Below are 21,947 nucleotides of genomic sequence, written 5' to 3'. Positions count from 1 at the left end.
CCTCAAATCTCCCAGTGACTATACCATAATTATATCTTTATAAATTACGGATACAATATTTTGGGTTATTGTTTCAGTTGTCAGTTTGATTGTGTAATAGTTTGAATAGTTTTGCACTCTTCCTGGTTTTAGTTCGCACCATGTTACATTAGTTAAGAGGTTATTTTTTCTCTCTGCAGAAACTCGCTGTCTGAAGAATTCGACAGCAACAAATGCGATACAGTCGAAACACAGAGCGGGTTGTGTATGGTTTCTCTGCTTGTACCAGGTTGATTCGTGGAACTTCTGGGTTGGAACAGCTGATGGTGTTTTTATTTTCAGGACGATATCGGATTTCAGCCTACAGTGTTAATTATGTTGCAGCCATAGCTCGCTCATCGATACCAGGACGTTTGGAGGCGGTGCAGCGATAGTAGACTACTACTGTAACATTTGTAACTTAACGTTTCCTATCACCTCTCAACTTCGTCTTGTCTTGTTCGTTGTGTCAAACAATAGAGATATTTGTGAAGTAGGCTAATGCCGAAGCGAGTCTCGGGGAGAACTCAAAGCTTCCTTTTCTCTGCTCAACCACGGATACGGACGAGTATCATCAACCCAACAACATGAGAAGTCGAAGCAACTCGGGAGTGAAACTGGACAACTATGCCCGGATAGTGCATCAAACCATACTCCGACATCAAGTGAGGGTTGTTTATGTGTTGTCCCTTCTGCTAACGCTATATATTTTTTAGGGCCATCCATTCTGACCTCTAAACTAACCTACTGTCTGTGGGGTTGGGACATGTTGACTGTTGCACACACCAGCTTGCAGAACATTCATGTTTACATAGCGTGATCATTGGTTTTAGAGAAATCTCACAAAAGCTCCCTTTGAAACGACGTATCACTTATTCTTATTTATTTCTCTCTCTCAATTCCATTTCAACGTAAGGGATTTATTGGCATGGGAAACATATGTTTACATTGCCAAAGCAAGTGAAATAGATTATAAACAAAAATTTAATAAACAATAAAATATTAAGAGTAAATATTACTATAACAGAAGTTCCAAAAGATTAAAGACATTTCAAATGTTATATTATGTCTATATACAGTGTTGTAACTATGTGCAAATAGTTAAAAAAGGAAAATAAATAAACATAAATATGGGTTGTATTTACAATGTCGTTTGTTCTTCACTGGTTGCCCTTTTCTTGTGGCAACAGGTCACAAATCTTGCTGCTGTGATGTCAGACTGTGGTATTTAAAAAATAAAAATAAAAACATTTGATTTTACATTTATTTAACTAGGAAAGTCAGCGAAGAACAAATTGTTATTTACAATGACGGCCTAATTCACCCAATAGATATGGGAGTTTATCAACATTTGATTTGTTTTTGATTTCTTTGTGGATCTGTGTAATCTGAGGGAAATATGTGTCTCTAATATGGTCATACATTTGGCAGGAGATTAGGAAGTGCAGCTTAGTTTCCACCTCATTTTGTGGGCAGTGTGCACACAGCCTGTCTTCTTTTGAGAGCCATGTCCGCCTACGGCGGCCTTTCTCAATAGCAAGGCTATGCTCACCGAGTCTGTACATAGTCAAAGCTTTCCTTATTTTCGGGTCAGTCACAGTGGTCAGGTATTCTGCCACTGTGTACTCTCTGTTTAGGGCCAAATAGCATTCTAGTTTGCTTACTTTTTTCGTAAATTCTTTCCAATGTATCAAGTAATCACCTGTTTTGTAAGATTCCAAGATGGTGGACTGAACACAGCGGTGCAGATCGTCTCAAGATAAAAACGTAATATTCAATATCTGTAAATTAGACTACAGTGGGGCAAAAAAAGTATTTAGTCAGCCACCAATTGCTCAAGTTCTCCCACTTACAAAGATGAGAGTCCTGTAATTTTCATCATAGGTACACTTCGACTATGACAGACAAAATGAATTTAAAAAATCCAGAAAATCACATTGTAGGGTTTTTAATGAATTTATTTGCAAATTATGGTGGAAAATAAGTATTTGGTCACCTACGAACAAGCAAGATTTCTGGCTCTCACAGATCTGTAACTTCTTATTTAAGAGGCTCCCCTGTACTCCACTCGTTACCTGTATTAATGGCACCTGTTTGAACTTGTTATCAGTATAAAAGACACCTGTCCACAACCTCAAACAGTCACACTCCAAACTCCACTATGGCCAAGACCAAAGAGCTGTCAAAGGACACCAGAAGCAAAATTGTAGACCTGCACCAGTCTGGGAAGACTGAATCTGCAATAGGTAAGCAGCTTGGTTTGAAGAAATCAACTGTGGGAGCAATTATTAGGAAATGGAAGACATACAAGACCACTGATAATCTCCCTCGATCTTGCGTGGAGCCCCAGTTCTCACCCCGTGGGGTTAAAATTATCACAAGAACGGTGGGCAAAAATCCCAGAACCACACGGGAGGACCTAGTGAATAACATGCAGAGAGCTGGGACCAAAGTAACAAAGCCTACCATCAGTAACACACTACGCCGCCAGGGACTCAAATCCTGCAGTGCCAGACGTGTCCCCCTGCTTAAGCCAGTACATGTCCAGGCCCGTCTGAAGTTTGCTAGAGAGCATTTGGATGATCCAGAAGAAGATTGAGAGAATGTCATATGGTCAGATGAAACCAAAATATAACTTTTTGGTAAAAACTCAACTTGTTGTGTTTGGAGGACAAAGAATGCTGAGTTGCATCCAAGGTACACCATACCTACTGTGAAGCATGGGGGTGGAAACATCATGCTTTGGGGCTGTTTTTCTGCAAAGGGACCAGGACGACTGATCCGTGTAAAGGAAAGAAGAATGGGGCCATGTATCGTGAGATATTGAGTGAAAACCTCCTTCCATCAGCAAGGGCATTGAAGATGAAACGTGGCTGGGTCTTTCAGCATGACAATGATCCCAAACACACCGCCCAGGCAACGAAGGAGTGGCTTCGTAAGAAGCATTTCAAGGTCCTGGAGTGGCCTAGCCAGTCTCCAGATCTCAACCCCATAGAAAATCTTTGGAGGGAGTTAAAAGTCTGTGTTGCCCAGAAACAGCCCAAAAACATCACTGCTCTAGAGGAGATCTGCATGGAGGAATGGGCCAAAATACAAACAACAGTGTGTGAGAACCTTGTGAAGACTTACAGAAAACGTTTGACCTCTGTCATTGCCAACAAAGGGTATATAACAAAGTATTGAGATACACTTTTGTTATTGACCAAATACTTATTTTCCACCATAATTTGCAAATACATTTATTAACAATCCTACAATGTGATTTTCTGGATTTTTTTTTCTCATTTTGTCTGTCATAGTTGAAGTCTACCTATGATGAAAATTACAGGCCTCTCATATTTTTAAGTGGGAGAACTTGCACAATTGGTGGCTGACTAAATACTTATTTGCCCCACTGTATATATTATAACTTCTTATACTCATGGGTAATAACGTTCAATCTGGAAAACAACATAAAAGAAATAAGGCTAGAGAAATGTATCTTCAAATATTACAAAAACAAGCAACACTCAAACATGACGGAGAGTAAACAAGGAGCATCAATCTCTAAAAGAAAACGCGACTCCTCGACGGATACAGACAATTTATGCTTTTCACCACCGGGACTGGTAAGGTTGGAAAGTGATTTGTTAAAGTCGATAAATGACAAACTGGGCATACTTGAGTTAGTCAGTAAAGATATATATAAAGGAGTTGAAGGCGAGCCTCAAGATGAGTTACGGAAAAGCTGCGACAATGGAGAAACGCAAACAAGCTAAAATGGACGGACGTTAATGAACATAAAACGGAGAACATCTTTCTGAGAGACGATTTAATTGACATACAGACTAGATTTATCAGAGTAAAATCTAGTACTTACTGGTATTCAAGAAAGAGAAGGAGAATTTCCTGAAAGTAGTTAAGGAATGATTTCTTACAGCGCTTCAAATCCCACTCGATGCTGTTGACAAAATCCAACTCGATGCTGTCGATAAAATCCCACTCGATGCTGTCGATAAAATCCCACTCGATGCTGTCGATAAAATCCCACTCGATGCTGTCGATAAAATCCCACTCGATGCTGTCGATAAAATCCCACTCGATGCTGTCGATGAAATCCCACTCGATGCTGTCGATAAAATCCCACTCGATGCTGTTGATAAAATCCCACTCGATGCTGTCGATAAAATCCCACTCGATCGTGTACACTGTTTCGGACAAAAAGGACATAGATACGAGTGCCTAATCGCTGCCAAATTTGCTTTCTTTAAGGATGCAGTAATGGATAAAAGACTCGCTGGCACGAAAATAGGCATGAATGATAATTTCCCGAGGGAGATTACAAAACGGTGCTAAATTTTGTACCCAGTCTTCAAGGAGAATAAATTAAAAAGGGAAGTGTGTAGGTCTCGTAGTCGATAAACTGTATACTGACAACCAAATGTTACGAGACACAAAGAGTACTCCATGGCTATTCTAAAAATTACAAATGAATTATTGTATCTCATTGGTAATTGGTGAAATAAGTATAGCAAGTTATAATTGTAACATCTTTGCAGATAATAAGAAAAGACTATCAGTATTTACCTGGCTAAAAGAGAATAGATATATGATATTGTTTACAGGAAACTCATTCAACAATTTTAGATGGGGGGGGGGGGGGTGAAATATACTTCTCCCGTGGGCAAAGAAACTCAAAAGGGGTGATGATATTAATTAACAGTAATTTTGATCAGTAATTTTGATCCGAATTTGCAAATTGTCCAAACAGATCCTCAAGGTAGATGGATGATTTTAAATATGTTACTGGACCATAAACACATATGTCTCATTAACCTTTACGGGACCAAATAATGATAATCCACGTTTCTTTTGACAATATATCTAATAAATGATCAACCTTACAAGCAACTACTACTGTTAATTTATTTTTTTATTTAAAGTTTTATTAAGTTTTCTTGTGGAAAACATAAATAATATCAAACAAAACAAACAAACTTGCAGCAGCCCTATCAGCGTTCCTATTAGCTATTTCCAGCCTTAGCTGAGACGACGAGCAAAGAGTTTTTACAGCACCTTACACAACATGTATCTGCTAATTTCCCTAATCACCCCATTCACTCTGTCCAATGTGACATATAGTTGAGTAGTGGAGACCAGAGTCTGTCAAACCTGGGCTGTCTCTTTGTGGAGGTCATAAGTGAGCTTTTCAAGAGGGAGAAAGTCAACAATCTGGTCAATCCACATTTTAAATGTAGGAGAAGAATTAGAAACCCACAATAGAACAATACATTTCTTAGCAAAGTATGTGATAGTCAAAAACACATTTTCTGTCAGGATCAAGAACAAAGTCCTGCTGAAGAAGATAGAGACATGGGTTCATATCTAACTGTACATCAAGTGTTTTCTGTGCAGCAGTATGTATAGATTGCCCAAATCTGGTAATCTCAACAACTCCAAAATACAGGCATATAGGTTCCACTTTCAGAGGTAAACTACCGGCAAAAGTTTTGGGTCACTTAGAAATGTCCTTGTTTTTCTAAGAAAAGCACATTTTGTATCCATTAAAATAACATCACATTGATCAGAAATACAGTGTAGACATTGTTAATGTTGTAAATGACTATTGTAGCTGGAAACGGCAGATTTTTTAATGGAATATCTACATAGGTGTACAGAGGACCATTATCAGCAACCATCACTCCTGTGTTCCAATGGCACGTTGTGTTAGTTAATCCAAGTTTATTCTTTTAAAAGGCTAATTGATCATTAGAAAACCCTTTTGCAATTATGTTAGCACAGATGAAAACTGTTGTTCTGATTTAAAGAAGCAATAAAACTGTCCTTCTTTAGACCAGTTGAGTATCTGGAGCATCAGCATTTGTGGGTTCGATTACAGGCTCAAAATGGCCAAAAACAAAGAACTTTCATCTGAAACTCGTTAGTCTGTTCTTGTTCTGATAAATGAAGGCTATTCCATGTGAGAAATTGCCAAGAAACTGAAGATCTCGTACAACACTGTGTACTACTCCCTTTATAGAACAGCGCAACCTTGCTCTAACCAGAATAGAAAGAGGAGTGGGAGGCCCCGGTGCACAACTAAGCAAGAGGACAAGTACATTAGAGTATCTAGTTTGAGAAACAGACGCCTCACATGTACTCAACTGGCAGCTTCATTAAATAGTACCAGCAAACCACCAGTCTCAACGTCAACAGTGAAGAGGTGACTCCAGGATGCTGGCCTTCTAGGCAGAGTTCCTCTGTCCAGTGCCTGTGTTCTTTTGCCCATCTTAATCTTTTATTTTTCTCGTCCAGTCTGAGATATGGCTTTTTCTTTGCACCTCTGCCTAGAAGGCCAGCATCCGGAGTCGCCTCTTCACTATTGACGTTGAGACTGGTGTTTTGCTACAATAGTCATTTACAACATTAACAATGTCTACACTGTATTTCTGATCTATTTTATTTCAATGGACACAATGTGCTTTTCTTTCAAAAACAAGGACATTTCTAAGTGACCACAAACTTTTGAACAGTAGTGTACATCTTTTACAATCAGGATAAATGTCTGTATTCATTATATGGAGTCTCACTGGGGTGTAAAAACATATTTTACAAAAATGTGTAATTCAATTATTTTCATTGTTACATTAGTAGAGGAGCAGTATACCCTGTCCCAACCATCCTCCCATAACTCATCACTGATAGTCAAAGGTCATTTTCCCTGATTCATTTCAAAGGCGTATAGCAGGATCTCCCTTTCTCAGAAACTATTCTAGTGGTCTTTTTCTGTTGATGAATTGTGCTGTAGCAAGAAGGGTCTCAACTTCATTCAGCTCTAAACCTCCCCTTGGAAGTACATTTATTTTACCTTTATTTAACCTGGCAAGTCAGTTAAGAACAAATTCTTATTTTCAATGACGGCCTAGGAACAGTGATTTGTACCTTGTCAGCTCAAGGATTGCAACCTTCCGGTTACGAGTCCAACGCTCTAACCACTAGGCTACCCTGCCGCCACAAATGAGGAAGTTACGTGTCTAATTTGAAGATTAAAAAAATAATAATTGGATCTTGGCACATTGAATTCACTGCAGAGCTCTTGAAAGGATTTCAGTGTAGTGGTGTTCTGATGAAACGGGTCTGAACGGGGACAAAGAGGAAAGTTGGCATCACTCAGGGTATTTTCCAAGTCTGGGTTGCGAGTGAGAACATTTTTGGGAGGATATGCCAAGGTATTTCTTACAGTCCCTCCATGCTAGTAGGGTGCTGTAAATCACAAAGGTTTTGGCTATGTTGCCCACTTCACTAAAGTTCTGAATGAATATGATTGAGCTGAGGGGTAATGAACCACAGGACTTCTATCTAAAATAAAAATTATTGTCTGTTCTGTAATCCATGTTAGCATGTTGTGGATTTGGGCAGACCAGTAGTACAATTGAAGGGAGGGAAGGGCAGGACCACCCTTAGACCTTAGATTCAGGTTTCGATAGAGTGGAGAACTTGATCCTAGGTTTTTTATTGCCCCATATAAATTTGGTAATGCTTTGGTTAGTTGTTTTGAAGAAGGAAACTGGGAGATAGCATGGGAGCATCTGAAATAAATAGTTCAATCTAGGGAGGATGTTCATACTGATGACATTAATTCTTCCGGCTAGGCTAATTGGGAGGGAGATCCAGGTTTGGAGATCCATTCTTGATTCGATCCAGGAGTGGGAGATAATTTTCCTTGAAAAGGCCATTCAGATCTGGTGTTATGAAGATCCCAAGGTATTGAAACCCCTGTGTCTTCCATTGGAACTTCTTCATAGAGCTGTTGAGTGTAAGACTGAGAGGACAAACAGTGGATTTGTTCAAATTTATTTTATATCCTGAAAACTTGCCGTACTGAGCAATTGTGTCTAAAATGGGAGGGATTTCTCAGGGTTGGATATGTAGAGCAAGACATCATCTGCGTAGAGAAAAATCTTGTGCTGAAGGCCAAAGACCCATTATACTTGGATTGATCCTTATCAACTCTGCCTAAGGTTCTGCCCCCAACAAGTAGAGCAGTGGGGACAGTGAGCATCCTTGTCTTGTGCCACGTCCCAAAGGGAATCTGTCAGAATTCAGACCATTAGTAGTCACCATGGTTTTTGGATGACAGTATAGGAACTTTATGCATTTGGGCCCATATTGAACTTTTCTAAGACTGAGAACAGAAAGCTCCACTCCATCCTGTCGAACATCTTCTCAACATCCAGTGAAGCCAGCAGGACAGGGGTCTTCTGTGTGTTTACTTGATCAATAATATCAAAAAGATGATGAATGTTATCAGAAGAGCACCTGTCTCTAATAAATCCTGTTTGGTCCGCTTTTATTATTTTGGGAAGAAGAATGTTTAGTCTTTTGGCGAGCAATTTGGTAATTATTCTGTAGTCAATCCAACAATCTTATGGGCCGGAAGGACGAGCAGGATAGAGGCTCCTTGTCTTTTATAGCAGCACTGTAATGAGGGCTGTGTACATAGAGTCTGGGAGAGCTCAATTTTTGCAAAAATCATCCAGCATTAGCATGAAAATAGTGCTAAGCTGGGGCCAAAAAGCTTTGTAGAACTCTCTGGGGGAATCCATCTGGGGACTTATCAGGTGGCATGGAGGTAATTGCCTCCAGGACCTCCTCAGGAGTGAAGGGGGAGTTGAGATCTTCTTGGTCGGTCTCTGATAGTTTAGGTAGCGAGATTCCCTCTAGGACTGGAGTTTATATATAAATGCCTGGAACATTTACATTTAGGAGAATCTCTTATACAAATGGGTAAAGTCATGTACACCCTAGGTGTAAAATAGTAAATAATGGCTACTTCTCTGAAAGTTTTAAACTGTCAAGAAGAGTAAAACAAGGTTGTCCACTATCGGCATATCTATTTATTATGGTCATCAAAATGTTAGCTATTAAAATCAGATCCGACAATAATATCAAGGGGCTAGAAATCCATGGCTTTAAAACCAAGGTGTCATTGTACGCTGATGATTGATGTTTTCTTTTAAATCCACAATGTGGATCACAGCCTCATAGAGGATCTAGATACGTTTTCTAACTTCTCTGGATTACAACCAAATTACGACACGTGTACTATATTACGTATTGGATCACCAAAATGTTACATTACCGTGATTTTAACAATAAAATGGTCTGATGGTGATGTGGACATACTCGGTATACATATCCCGAAAGAAATAAATAATCTCACTGCATTTTTATAGAAAGTTAGCAAAAATAGATCAGATCTTGCTACCATGGAAAGGAAAATACCTGTCTATTTGTGGAAAAATCACCCTGATTAACTCTTTAGTCATTTCCCAGGTTCCCTGATTTTAAATATTTAGTCATTTCCCAGGTTGCCCTGATTTAACTCTTTTGTCATATCCCAGTTTGCTTATGGTCTTGCCTACACCTAGCATCCAGTTTTTAAAATGATATGAGTAAAAAAATATTCAATTTTATTTGGAACGGCAAGCCAGACAAAATTAAACTGGCCTATTTATATATAAGGAATAGGAGTTCAGAGGGCAGAAATGATTAAATGTTAAAGCATTAGACCTCTCACTAAGGACTTCAGTCACACAAAAGTTCTACTAAAATCCGAATAAGAATGTCTCACCCCGTGTTCTAGAATGTCACCTTTATTCAGATTACAACCATGCACTTTAAGTTATTTGAAAAGGAACCAGAAAATAAACAGAACAAATCATACAACAAATATTGTTGTTAAACTCAAATATAGTAATAGATAAATAAAAAACAACATTATACCTCTTTTTTTATAGTCTTTAAATTATATCATAAATAGTACTGGTGGAGTTACGTCACACATGCAGCTAACACAAATATGCAAATGTCTGCTCTACTCAAAATTACAACCAACTAATTAACATTACTGAAAAAAATGGAAGAGGCAAGTGGAATGGGGAGAAAAGTAAGGAATTTGTCTGTCGGCCCTGAATTAAAGACCATAATTGGTTAAAGAAAAGTGTATATACCAGTTTAATTTAAGGACAGCTTTGCATTATAGATTGCAAAATAGTTGGGAAGAGATTTTAAATGTACCGATTCAATGGCAAATGTTTTATGAAATGATACGCAAAACAACGCCGGATTCAAGACTTTGAATTTTTACATTTAAATTCTACAAAATTCTTACAACCGCAAAAAGGAAACGTGAAGCTAATGTAGTAAACTATACATAGACAAGATCCCACACCAAACAGGTGGGACAAGGCTGCCTAAATAGGATCCCCAATCAGAGACCACGATAGACAACTGCCTCTGATTGGGAACCATACTAAGCCAACCTAGAAATAAATAAACTAGAATGCCCACCCTAGTCACACCCAGACCTAACCAAAATAGAGAATAAAGGATCTCAAGGGTCAGGGCGTGGCTTTTAATCCCGAATGAATGACACAGTCGGGAGGAGAAGTTTCATTTCCAAAAGTTACAAGCTGTCAAAACCATTTGTTTTTGAGACAGGGGTGTCACCAAAATGTTTTGTATTCATTAGGTATGTTGTAGCTAACTTTAAAAGATGCGTTATTAAAAGCTCAGAACCTTTTTCAACAAAAATGAGAATTATGGCAATAACTGTGACCATTTGCATGACAAATAGGTGTTACCAAAAATGTCAGTTATATCACAGCCCCATCGCACACTCACACACACATGTAATAGATATAGCCCAACTGATAAAGATGAGAGAGACTCATAGTAAATGCCTATGGGGTCAAAGTGGAGAAGTTCTGTAGCACTGCTCAAAGTGGAGGAGTTCTGTAGAACTGCAGTTGTCAAAGTGGAGAAGTTCTGTAGAACTGCAGTTGTTGAAACCTCACAGAGGAAGACAAAGTGCAGTGAGGAAACCTGCCTTCATGTTGAAACAGAGAACAACTGTGGTTACATGTACAGTCTCCTGTCTGTCAGGCTGCAGACAGGTTAACTGTGGGGAAAACAAACAAACGAGAGAGATGGATTAGTTCATTTTTTTCTAGACAGTTCACTTTAACAGCCAACAAATAGTCCCCAGTGATCTGTTTGTGATTTCATACTATCACAAATAGTCCAAATTCGCAGTGAGTGGAATGGCGGGAGCCTGTTTAATGATTGGCCAACAGGGGTTCTAAAGTTCCAAATCCTGTGTGACATCACAATGCCTTTGTTAGCATTTCTTAGCATTAAAACATTATTATTTTTAAGTTCAGAAAGGAAGGGGGATACCAAGTCAGTTGTACAACTGAATGCCTTCAACTGAAATGTGTCTTCCGCATTTAACCTTTCTGATCTCCCCATCCCGGATCCGGGATCGTGAATACAGACTCAAGCTCATTACCATAACGCAACGTTAACTATTCATGAAAATCGCAAATGAAATGAAATAAATATGCCATCTCTCAAGCTTAGCCTTTTGTAAACAACACTGTCATCTCAGATTTTCAAAAAATGCTTCTCAACCATAGGAAAACAATCATTTGTGTAAAAGTAGCTAGCTAGAGTTAGCATTTAGCGTTAGCATTAGCGTTAGCATCCAGCACGCAACATTTCAACAAAAACATAAAAGCCTTCAAATAAAATCATTTACCTTTGAAGAACTTCAGATGTTTTCAATGAGGAGACTCTCAGTTAGATAGCAGATGCTCCGTTTTTCCAAAAAGATTCTTTGTGTATTAGAAATAGCTCCGTTTTGTACATCACATTTGGCTACCAAAAAAAAACGAAAATTCAGTCCTCAAAACGCAAACTTTTTTCCAAATTAACTCCATAATATCGACTGAAAACATGGCAAACGTTGTTTAGAATCAAACCTCAAGGTGTTTTTCACATATCTCTTCGATGATATATCGTTCGTGGAAGCATGGTTTCCCCTCTCAATCAAATGGAAAAATACTTGCACATGGCTTTGCGCACCAGTTTCGACGCAGGACACCAGGCGGACACTTGGAAAATGTAGTCTCTTATGGTCAATCTTCCAATGAAATGCCTACAAATACGTCACAATGCTGCCGACATCTTGGGGAAACGGCAGAAGGTCTAAGCTTATTCCTGTCGCATTCACAGCCATATAAGGAGACATTAGAAAACAGAGCTTCAGAAATTCTGCTAATTTACTGTTTGACGTATCATCTTGGTTTCGCCTGTAGAATGAGTTCTGGGGCACTTACAGACAAAATCTATGCATAGTCGAGCATCTTTTCGTGACAAAATATCGCGCTTAAAACGGGAACGTTTTTTATCCAAAAATGAAATAGCGCCCCTAGAGATGCAACTGGTTCCCAACCCCTCTGAATCAGAGAGGTGCAGTTGGGTGTGGGGGGGGCTGCCTTAATCGACATCCACGTCTTCGGCGCCTGGGGAGCAGTGGGTTAACTGCCTTGCTCAGGGGCAGAAGGACAGATTTGTACCTTGTCAGCTCGGGGATTCGGTCCAGCAACCTTTCGTTTACTGGCCCAACTCTCAGGCACCCATTGTGTTTGCTGCTGGTTAGGGCTGGGCGATATGGCCTCAATCATTTCTCTATTGTTATTTTCAATTCTATGGGCAATTCACGATAGATATATCTCGATTTAAAACAAAACATTTTCTGTAAATAAGCTTTGTTGTACAATTAAAGGTCAAATACACTGCATTTCAAACAGTCAGCAATAATCTTATGAATTCAGGGCTTGTGAAGTTATATCTAAACTTAATATAAGCCTTCCACAATCATAAGACCCACAAATAATGTAATTATTTTATAAAAACAGTTTAACCTGCTTTTTTGCAATAATCACTGATCTGTTTTATAAAAATGCCTTTTTTGTTACAGATGTAACCAGAACCATGCAAAATGCACATTCACTAATAATGACCAACTTCTAGTAGCAGCCATTATAGAACATTAACACGTCTCATAAATAATCTCTGAAGCACACGTGGTAACGTAATGCTGCACGCCACAGAAACTGAGCATTCATTTTCCATCTTTGTTGTTTTGAGAAGCAGGGGGAGGAGCTTGGTGTGTGGGGGAGGAGCTTGGCATGTGGGGGAGGAGCTTGGCCTGGGAGGGAGGAGCTTGGAGTGTGGGGGAGGAGCTTGGCCTGGGAGGGAGGAGCTTGGCGTGTGGGGGAGGAGCTTGGCGTGGGATGGAGGAGCTTGGCATGTGTGTAAATGGGAAGGAGCGAAGGAGACAAGACCAAAGACAACATAAGAACAAGCTGACATGAAAAAATAAAAAATGTATTCTTGCGATACATGCATTTGCATATTTCCATATTTGGGGCGGCAGGGTAGCCTAGTGGTTAGAGCGTTTAACTAGTAACCGGAAGGTTGCAAGTTCAAACCCCCGAGCTGACAAGGTACAAGGTACAAATCTGTCATTCTGCCCCTGAACAGGCAGTTCACCCACTGTTCCTAGACCGTCATTGTAAATAGGGATTTGTTCTTAACTGACGTGCCTAGTTAAATAACGGTAAAATAAATATCTTGCTTACACATACTTTTAAATTCATTTGATATATCGCCCAGCCCTACTGCTGGTAATACCGTTTACGGTATGAAGGAATGGAAATCTGGATAGTTCCCAACCCTAATACACTATAGGGACCATGCCTACAGTATGACCATATCTCATTGACCTGTCCCCTCTAACCTCTGACATGTAACAGGTCTCCTCCCAGCCAGTGGAGATCAGCCCTAATTAGCCCCTTCCCTCTCTCCTCTCTCCTCCCCAGGACCCAGTCACAGGTCTCCTCCCAGCCAGTGGAGATCAGCCTTAAAGCCCCTTCCCTCTCTCCCCTCTCCTCCCCAGGACCCAGTCACAGGTCTCCTCCCAGCCAGTGGAGATCAGCCCTAACCCCTTCCCTCTCTCCTCCCCAGGACCCAGTCACAGGTCTCCTCCCAGCCAGTGGAGATCAGCCCGATGCCTGGGTGAGAGACAACGTGTACAGCATCCTGTCTGTCTGGGCTCTCAGTCTGGCCTACAGGAAGAATGCAGACAGAGATGAAGACAAGGCAAAGGCCTACGAACTGGAACAGGTACTGTGTGTGTGTGCGCGTTTGTGTCTGTACTGCTGTACTGTTCTGTTGACTCACGGTTTAGGGCCCCGTCTCTGTGTGTGTGTGTGTGTGTGTGTGTGTGTGAGTTTTTGTGTGTGTGTGTTTTTGTGTGTGTGTGTCCCAGGTGGCAAAGCCTTAGTTGTCTTGTTTCTCTTCCTGGCTAGCGAGTCCTCTGGTCTGTCTGCCTGCTGATTGGGAGGTGTATGGCTGCTTGTTGATGACTTCTCTCCTCTTCTCTCTCCTCTTCTCTATTCTCTCTCCCCACCAGAGTGTGGTGAAACTAATGAGAGGTGTTCTACAGTGCATTATGAGACAGGTAGGTACGACCCACAGGTTCTAGCTGGACAAGATGTAAACACTGTATAAGACAATGACACATTCTAAAGGCTCATACATGCGTAATACATACATGGTCCCCTCTGTCTGTCTGTCTGTCTGTCTGTCTGTCTGTCTGTCTGTCTGTCTGTCTGTCTGTCTGTCTGTCTGTCTGTCTGTCTGTCTGTCTGTCTGTCTGTCTGTCTGTCTGTCTGTCTGTCTGTCTGTCTGTCTGTCTGTCTGTCTGTCTGTCTGTCTGTCTGTCTGTCTGTCTGTCTGTCTGTGTTTGTCTGTCTGTCTGTCTGTCTGTCTGTCTGTCTGTCTCTCTGTCTGTCTCTCTGTCTCTCTGTCTCTCTCTCTGTCTCTCTGTCTCTCTCTCTGTCTCTCTCTCTGCCTCTCTCTCGCTCGCTCGCTCGCTTGCTCGCTCGCTCGCTCAGCTGGACAAGGTGGAGAAGTTTAAGTACACTAAGAGCACCATGGACTGCCTCCATGCTAAGTACAACACCAGGACCTGTGCTACCGTGGTGGGGGACGATCAGTGGGGACACCTCCAAGTGGACGCTACCTCTCTGTTCCTGCTGTTCCTCGCTCAGATGACTGCCTCAGGTAGAGGGGACACTCCATGACTGCTCTATGAAGCTTTATGACATCTTCATATGACGTCTTCATATGTTTTGTCTTCTAGGACTGTGTGTGTATCATCTTCCACTCCTCACTTAGTCCTCATGTTTTTGAGTCTCCAGTTGTCGTAGCAACCAAATGTATTGTTTTTGTAACGTTATTTATAATTGTTGATCTCGTATTTACGTGTCTGTCCTGCAGGACTCCATATCGTCTACACTCAGGATGAGGTGGATGTGGTACAGAATCTCATGTTCTACATCGAGGCAGCTTACAAAGTGGCTGTACGTTTCTCTTCAGTCTCCATGTAGTGTTTATGAACTGTCATAGGAGTTAATATAGAGGTTATATGCTTCTACACCTGCATTGCTTGCTGTTTTTGGGGGGGGGGGGTTAGGCTGGGTTTCAGTACAGCACTTTGAGATATCAGCTGATCTAAGAAGGGCTTTATAGATAGATTTGATTTGATATGACTTGATAGTTTTACGTCGAGGCAGCTCACAGAGTGGCTGAAAGTTTCTGTTTAAATTCAGAGACGTGAAGAAACGAACTGTGGATGTTGTAGCATCTATGTAGTGCTAATATAGACTTTATGAACGCTCTATACAGCTCTATAATGTCATTTTAAGTGGTTGGTAATTTAATTTAAAATGGGACCCTTCTGCTTACTCACTCTGCTACTTACAGTGGTTATGAAGACTTTATGAATGCTCTACCAAGCTCTATGAATACTTTATGAATGCTCTACCAAGCTCTCTAAATACTTTATGAATGCTCTACCAAGCTCTATAAAGACTTTATGAATGCTCTACCAAGCTCTATGAATACTTTATGAATGCTCTACCAAGCTCTCTAAATACTTTATGAATGCTCTACCAAGCTCTATAAAGACTTTATGAATGCTCTACCAAGCTCTATGAATACTTTATGAATGCTCTACCAAGCTCTATAAATGCTTTATGAATGATACTCTTTCAGGACTACGGGATGTGGGAGCGAGGAGACAAGACGAACCAGGGGATCCCTGAGCTCAACGCTAGCTCCATCGGCATGGCTAAAGTGAGAATACACACACACGCACGCACACACACACACACACACACACACACACACACAGGGAGGAGAGGTTATTGATTAAGGTAATTCCTTGTGTCGTATTGTGGTCTGTATGGGAAAGCCTATAAAGATGACTGACACTGCTGAGAAAGCCTGCCACAAACATACAGTGCCTTGCGAAAGTATTCGGCCCCCTTGAACTTTGCGACCTTTTGCCACATTTCAGGCTTCAAACATAAAGATATAAAACTGTATTTTTTTGTGAAGAATCAACAACAAGTGGGACACAATCATGAAGTGGAACGACATTTATTGGATATTTCAAACTTTTTTTAACAAATCAAAAACTGAAAAATTGGGCGTGCAAAATTATTCAGCCCCCTTTACTTTCAGTGCAGCAAACTCTCTCCAGAAGTTCAGTGAGGATCTCTGAATGATCCAATGTTGACCTAAATGACTAATGATGATAAATACAATCCACTTGTGTGTAATCAAGTCTCCGTATAAATGCACCTGCACTGTGATAGTCTCAGAGGTCCGTCAAAAGCGCAGAGAGCATCATGAAGAACAAGGAACACACCAGGCAGGTCCGAGATACTGTTGTGAAGAAGTTTAAAGCCGGATTTGGATACAAAAAGATTTCCCAAGCTTTAAACATCCCAAGGAGCACTGTGCAAGCGATAATATTGAAATGGAAGGAGTATCAGACCACTGCAAATCTACCAAGACCTGGCCGTCCCTCTAAACTTTCAGCTCATACAAGGAGAAGACTGATCAGAGATGCAGCCAAGAGGCCCATGATCACTCTGGATGAACTGCAGAGATCTACAGCTGAGGTGGGAGACTCTGTCCATAGGACAACAATCAGTCGTATATTGCACAAATCTGGCCTTTATGGAAGAGTGGCAAGAAGAAAGCCATTTCTTAAAGATATCCATAAAAAGTGTTGTTTAAAGTTTGCCACAAGCCACCTGGGAGACACACCAAACATGTGGAAGAAGGTGCTCTGGTCAGATGAAACCAAAATTGAACTTTTTGGCAACAATGCAAAACGTTATGTTTGGCGTAAAAGCAACACAGCTGAACACACCATCCCCACTGTCAAACATGGTGGTGGCAGCATCATGGTTTGGGCCTGCTTTTCTTCAGCAGGGACAGGGAAGATGGTTAAAATTGATGGGAAGATGGATGGAGCCAAATACAGGACCATTCTGGAAGAAAACCTGATGGAGTCTGCAAAAGACCTGAGACTGGGACGGAGATTTGTCTTCCAACAAGACAATGATCCAAAACATAAAGTAAAATCTACAATGGAATGGTTCAAAAATAAACATATCCAGGTGTTAGAATGGCCAAGTCAAAGTCCAGACCTGAATCCAATCGAGAATCTGTGGAAAGAACTGAAAACTGCTGTTCACAAATGCTCTCCATCCAACCACACTGAGCTCGAGCTGTTTTGCAAGGAGGAATGGGAAAAAATTTCAGTCTCTCGATGTGCAAAACTGATAGAGACATACCCCAAGCGACTTACAGCTGTAATCGCAGCAAAAGGTGGCGCTACAAAGTATTAACTTAAGGGGGCTGAATAATTTTGCACGCCCAATTTTTCAGTTTTTGATTTGTTAAAAAAGTTTGAAATATCCAATAAATGTCGTTCCACTTCATGATTGTGTCCCACTTGTTGTTGATTCTTCACAAAAAAATACAGTTTTATATCTTTATGTTTGAAGCCTGAAATGTGGCAAAAGGTCGCAAAGTTCAAGGGGGCCGAATACTTTCGCAAGGCACTGTATAACCTTTATCAAGCTGTGATCAAAAGAGTGAAGCAACAAAGAACACACACACACACACACACACACACACACACACACACACACACACACACACACAAGCACCTGACCTGCTTGCGGAACACTCTGAACATTCCGTACTCATTCACCCCTGCATTCACCCCTCTCATTCACCCCTGCATTCACCCCTCTCATTCACCCCTCCATTCACCCCTCTCATTCATCCCACTCTTCCCGTTGCTCTCTTTTCATGAATTATTCCTGTTCGGTCAATCAAATGTATTTTTTAAAGCCCTTTTTACATCATCCGATGTCACAATGTGCTGTACAGAAACCCAGCCTAAAACCCCAAACAGCAAGCATTGCAGGTGTAGAAGCACTTTGGCCAGGAAAAAACTCTGGAAAGTTAGGAATCTAGGAAGAAGCCTAGAGAGGAACCGGGCTCTGAGGGGTGTTCAGTCCTCTACTGTCTGTACTGGGTAGAGAGGAACCGGGCTCTGAGGGGTGGACTGTCCTGTACTGGGTAGAGAGGAACCGGGCTCTGAGGGGTGGACTGTCCTCTACTGTCTGTAGTGGGTAGAGAGGAATCGGTCTCTGAGGGGCGGTCAGTCCTCTACTGCCTGTACTGGGTAGAGAGGAACCGGGCTCTGAGGGGTGGTCTGTCCTCTACTGTCTGTAGTGGGTAGAGAGGAACCGGGCTCTGAGGGGTGGACTGTCCTCTACTGTCTGTAGTGGGTAGAGAGGAATCGGGCTCTGAGGGGCGGTCAGTCCTCTACTGTCTGTACTGGGTAGAGAGGAACCGTGCTCTGAGGGGTGGTCAGTCCTCTTCTGTCTGTACTGGGTAGAGAGGAACCGGGCTCTGAGGGGTGGACTGTCCTCTCTCTCTCACTCCTTTTTCACCCCTTCTTATGTGTCTGGCATGCTGCCATGAAAGAGATTAAGGCCGATCCACTCACAGACACACAGACACACAGACACACACACACAAAGCAGCTGAGAATGTGTTCATGGTGGACAGAGGGTGGGTTTCACACACACATTTGTCTGTCATTGGTATATGCCTTTGATTGTGTTCGCCTAGTATCATGTTGTAAGCGTTGGTCACTGGAGTTTCCAAGAATATAAATAGATTAATACTACTAACTGTTTCTATTGGATATTCCTAGAAACCAGCAGCGTAATGTGCCATTTCTTGTTACCATATAAGTGACATGTAGTTTTCCATTTTGTTTCAATGTTTTACACCAGCCATCTGTCACCATCCTTCGGTTTCTACAGTTTGTCATTTCCACCCCAAAAAAACGGTGATGATGGTTTGTTGTATCTGATATGTCGTTGTATTGACAGTCTTACGACCTGACGTAGCCCTTATGACAGGGCATTGTATTCCTTATGACAGGGCATTGTAGTCCTTATGACAGGGCATTGTAGTCCTTATGACAGGGCATTGTATTCCTTATGACATGGCATTGTAGTCCTTATGACAGGGCATTGTAGTCCTTATGACAGGGCATTGTAGTCCTTATGACAGGGCATTGTAGTCCTTATGACAGGGCATTGTAGTCCTTATGACAGGGCAATGTAGTCCTTATGACAGGGCAATGTATTCCTTATGACAGGGCATTGTAGTCCTTATGACAGGGCATTGTAGTCCTTATGACAGGGCATTGTATTCCTTATGACAGGGCATTGTAGTCCTCATGACAGGGCATTGTAGTCCTCATGACAGGGCATTGTAGTCCTCATGACAGGGCATTGTAGTCCTCATGACAGGGCATTGTAGTCCTTATGACAGGGCATTGTAGTCCTCATGACAGAGCATTGTAGTCCTTATGACAGGGCATTGTAGTCCTTATGACAGGGCATTGTATTCCTTATGACAGGGCATTGTATTCCTTATGACAGGGCATTGTATTCCTTATGACAGGGCATTGTAGTCCTTATGACAGGGCATTGTATTCCTTATGACAGGGCATTGTAGTCCTTATGACAGGGCATTGTAGTCCTTATGACAGGGCATTGTATTCCTTATGACAGGGCAATGTAGTCCTCATGACAGGGCATTGTAGTCCTCATGACAGGGCATTGTAGTCCTCATGACAGGGCATTGTAGTCCTTATGACAGGGCATTGTAGTCCTCATGACAGAGCATTGTAGTCCTTATGACAGGGCATTGTAGTCCTTATGACAGGGCATTGTATTCCTTATGACAGGGCATTGTATTCCTTATGACAGGGCATTGTAGTCCTTATGACAGGGCATTGTAGTCCTTATGACAGGGCATTGTAGTCCTTATGACAGGGTATTGTAGTCCTTATGACAGGGCATTGTATTCCTTATGACAGGGCAATGTATTCCTTATGACAGGGCATTGTATTCCTTATGACAGGACATTGTAGTCCTTATGACAGGGCATTGTAGTCCTTATGACAGGGCATTGTAGTCCTCATGACAGGGCATTGTAGTCCTTATGACAGGGCATTGTAGTCCTTATGACAGGGCATTGTATTCCTTATGAAGATGTAGGATGGTTAGGCAGTATACCGTATATACCGGAATCCGGGGTATTTTTGAATGTGCAATATTATGATTCGCAATATAATTTGGATATTTGTGCTTTTTAAATAAATGCCCTCCGTCAACTTGTGCTCTAGGTAAAATAGCTAAGCTTACCGGTAGTTAAACGGTAGTTAGTTAATTTCCGGTAGTTAGTTAATTTCCGGTATTTAGTTAATTTCACCTGTTTTGATTATTTTTCATTTTGAAGCTTACCGGTAGTTAACCGGTAGTTAAATGGTAGTTAGTTAATTTCCGGTAGTTAGTTAATTTCACCTGTTTTTGATTATTTTTCATTATGAAGCTTACCGGTAGTTAAACGGTAGTTAGTTAATTTCCGGTAGTTAGTTAATTTCACCTGTTTTTGATTATTTTTCATTATGAAGCTTACCGGTAGTTCCTCACAACAGTTGATAGAGCTGTTGCTTCATAAGGTGAGTCACTCCTACTGTGTAACTGAATTGAGGTGATCAACTATACGGTATAATCTTACATTAAGTTAACTTGCCAAGATGTGCCAAATTTAAATAAATTCTCTCCAGCTGTGTTTTTGGTTTACTAACTTGCTAGCCAAGAGGCCAGCTTGCGAGAGAAAAGTTTATTGAATCTTGGTAACAGCAGAGAAGCCCCGTCTGGATCAAGAGCCTGTCAGCATTTTGCTGCAAACTGTGAGGAGCTAACTTTATAACTTTATGAGCAGGGTTGTCTGTACATGCAATTAGTTTATGTTCGCTTGCGCTCGTTAGAATTTACCTAGCATCCGCAATGGGAATTCTTTAGTACCTGTTAGCATTTACCTAGCATCTGCTATGTGAATTCCTTAGTACCTGTTATCATTTACCTAGCATCTGCTATGGGAATTCCTTAGTACCTGTTAGCATTTTTTTGCCGCTCAGTTATGTGCACCACCAGTAATACCGTATACTCAGTATGGCACTGGCACGGTATGAAAATCTGGACCAACCGTTATGTAGTCTTTATTATAGGGTTATGTAGCTCTTATGGTGTTACGAGCCCTTACAAAAATATTATGTAGCCCTTGTGACAGGGTTAAATAACCCGTGTGGAGGTGTTGAGCAGCCCGTGTGGAGGTGTTATGTAGTCCTTATGAAGGTGTTATGTAGTCCTTATGAAGGTGTTATGTCCACAGGCAGCTCTGGAGGCCCTGGATGAACTGAACCTGTTTGGAGCCGGAGGAGGACCAGGGTCTGTAGTGCACGCTCTGGCTGACGATATACAGCACTGTCAGGTACACACACACACACACACACACACACACACACACACACACACACATGCACGTATAGACACACATAATATACATTTCAATTAGTTTTGTCTAAGTTTTCCGTTATCCTTTATCAGAGTTAATAAACAAAAGTGAAAATTAAAATTAACAGTAAATATTACACTTAATAAGTTCCAAAACAATAAAGACATTTCAAATGTCATATTATGTCTATATACAATGTTGTAATGATGTGCAAATACAAAAGGGAAAATAAATAAACATAAATATGGGTTGTATTTACAATGGTGTTTGTTCTTCACTGGTTG

At 41.1% G+C, this 21,947-nt stretch overlaps 1 protein-coding gene across 3 annotated transcripts in view; it reads left to right on the top strand.

Annotated features, from left to right (window-relative positions):
- Nucleotides 1-21,947, top strand: part of phka1a (phosphorylase kinase, alpha 1a (muscle)) — a 53,651-nt gene continuing 31,704 nt past the window's right edge. For 2 of the 3 annotated variants that reach the window (XM_036987261.1, XM_036987258.1), the window contains exons 1-7: nucleotides 1-683; nucleotides 13,873-14,031; nucleotides 14,321-14,368; nucleotides 14,805-14,973; nucleotides 15,190-15,272; nucleotides 15,967-16,047; nucleotides 21,541-21,639. In XM_036987261.1, coding sequence (XP_036843156.1) covers nucleotides 606-683; nucleotides 13,873-14,031; nucleotides 14,321-14,368; nucleotides 14,805-14,973; nucleotides 15,190-15,272; nucleotides 15,967-16,047; nucleotides 21,541-21,639 — 717 coding nt within the window. In that variant the 5' untranslated portion in view covers nucleotides 1-605. The remainder of the gene's footprint in view (nucleotides 684-13,872; nucleotides 14,032-14,320; nucleotides 14,369-14,804; nucleotides 14,974-15,189; nucleotides 15,273-15,966; nucleotides 16,048-21,540; nucleotides 21,640-21,947) is intronic. The other variant, XM_036987260.1, reaches the window with a different exon arrangement.

Source organism: Oncorhynchus mykiss, chromosome 9 (assembly GCF_013265735.2).
Source record: "Oncorhynchus mykiss isolate Arlee chromosome 9, USDA_OmykA_1.1, whole genome shotgun sequence".
Classification (NCBI taxonomy): domain Eukaryota; kingdom Metazoa; phylum Chordata; class Actinopteri; order Salmoniformes; family Salmonidae; genus Oncorhynchus; species Oncorhynchus mykiss.
The sequence above is the reverse complement of the archived record's forward strand: the minus strand, read 5'-3'. Positions and strand labels throughout refer to the sequence as shown.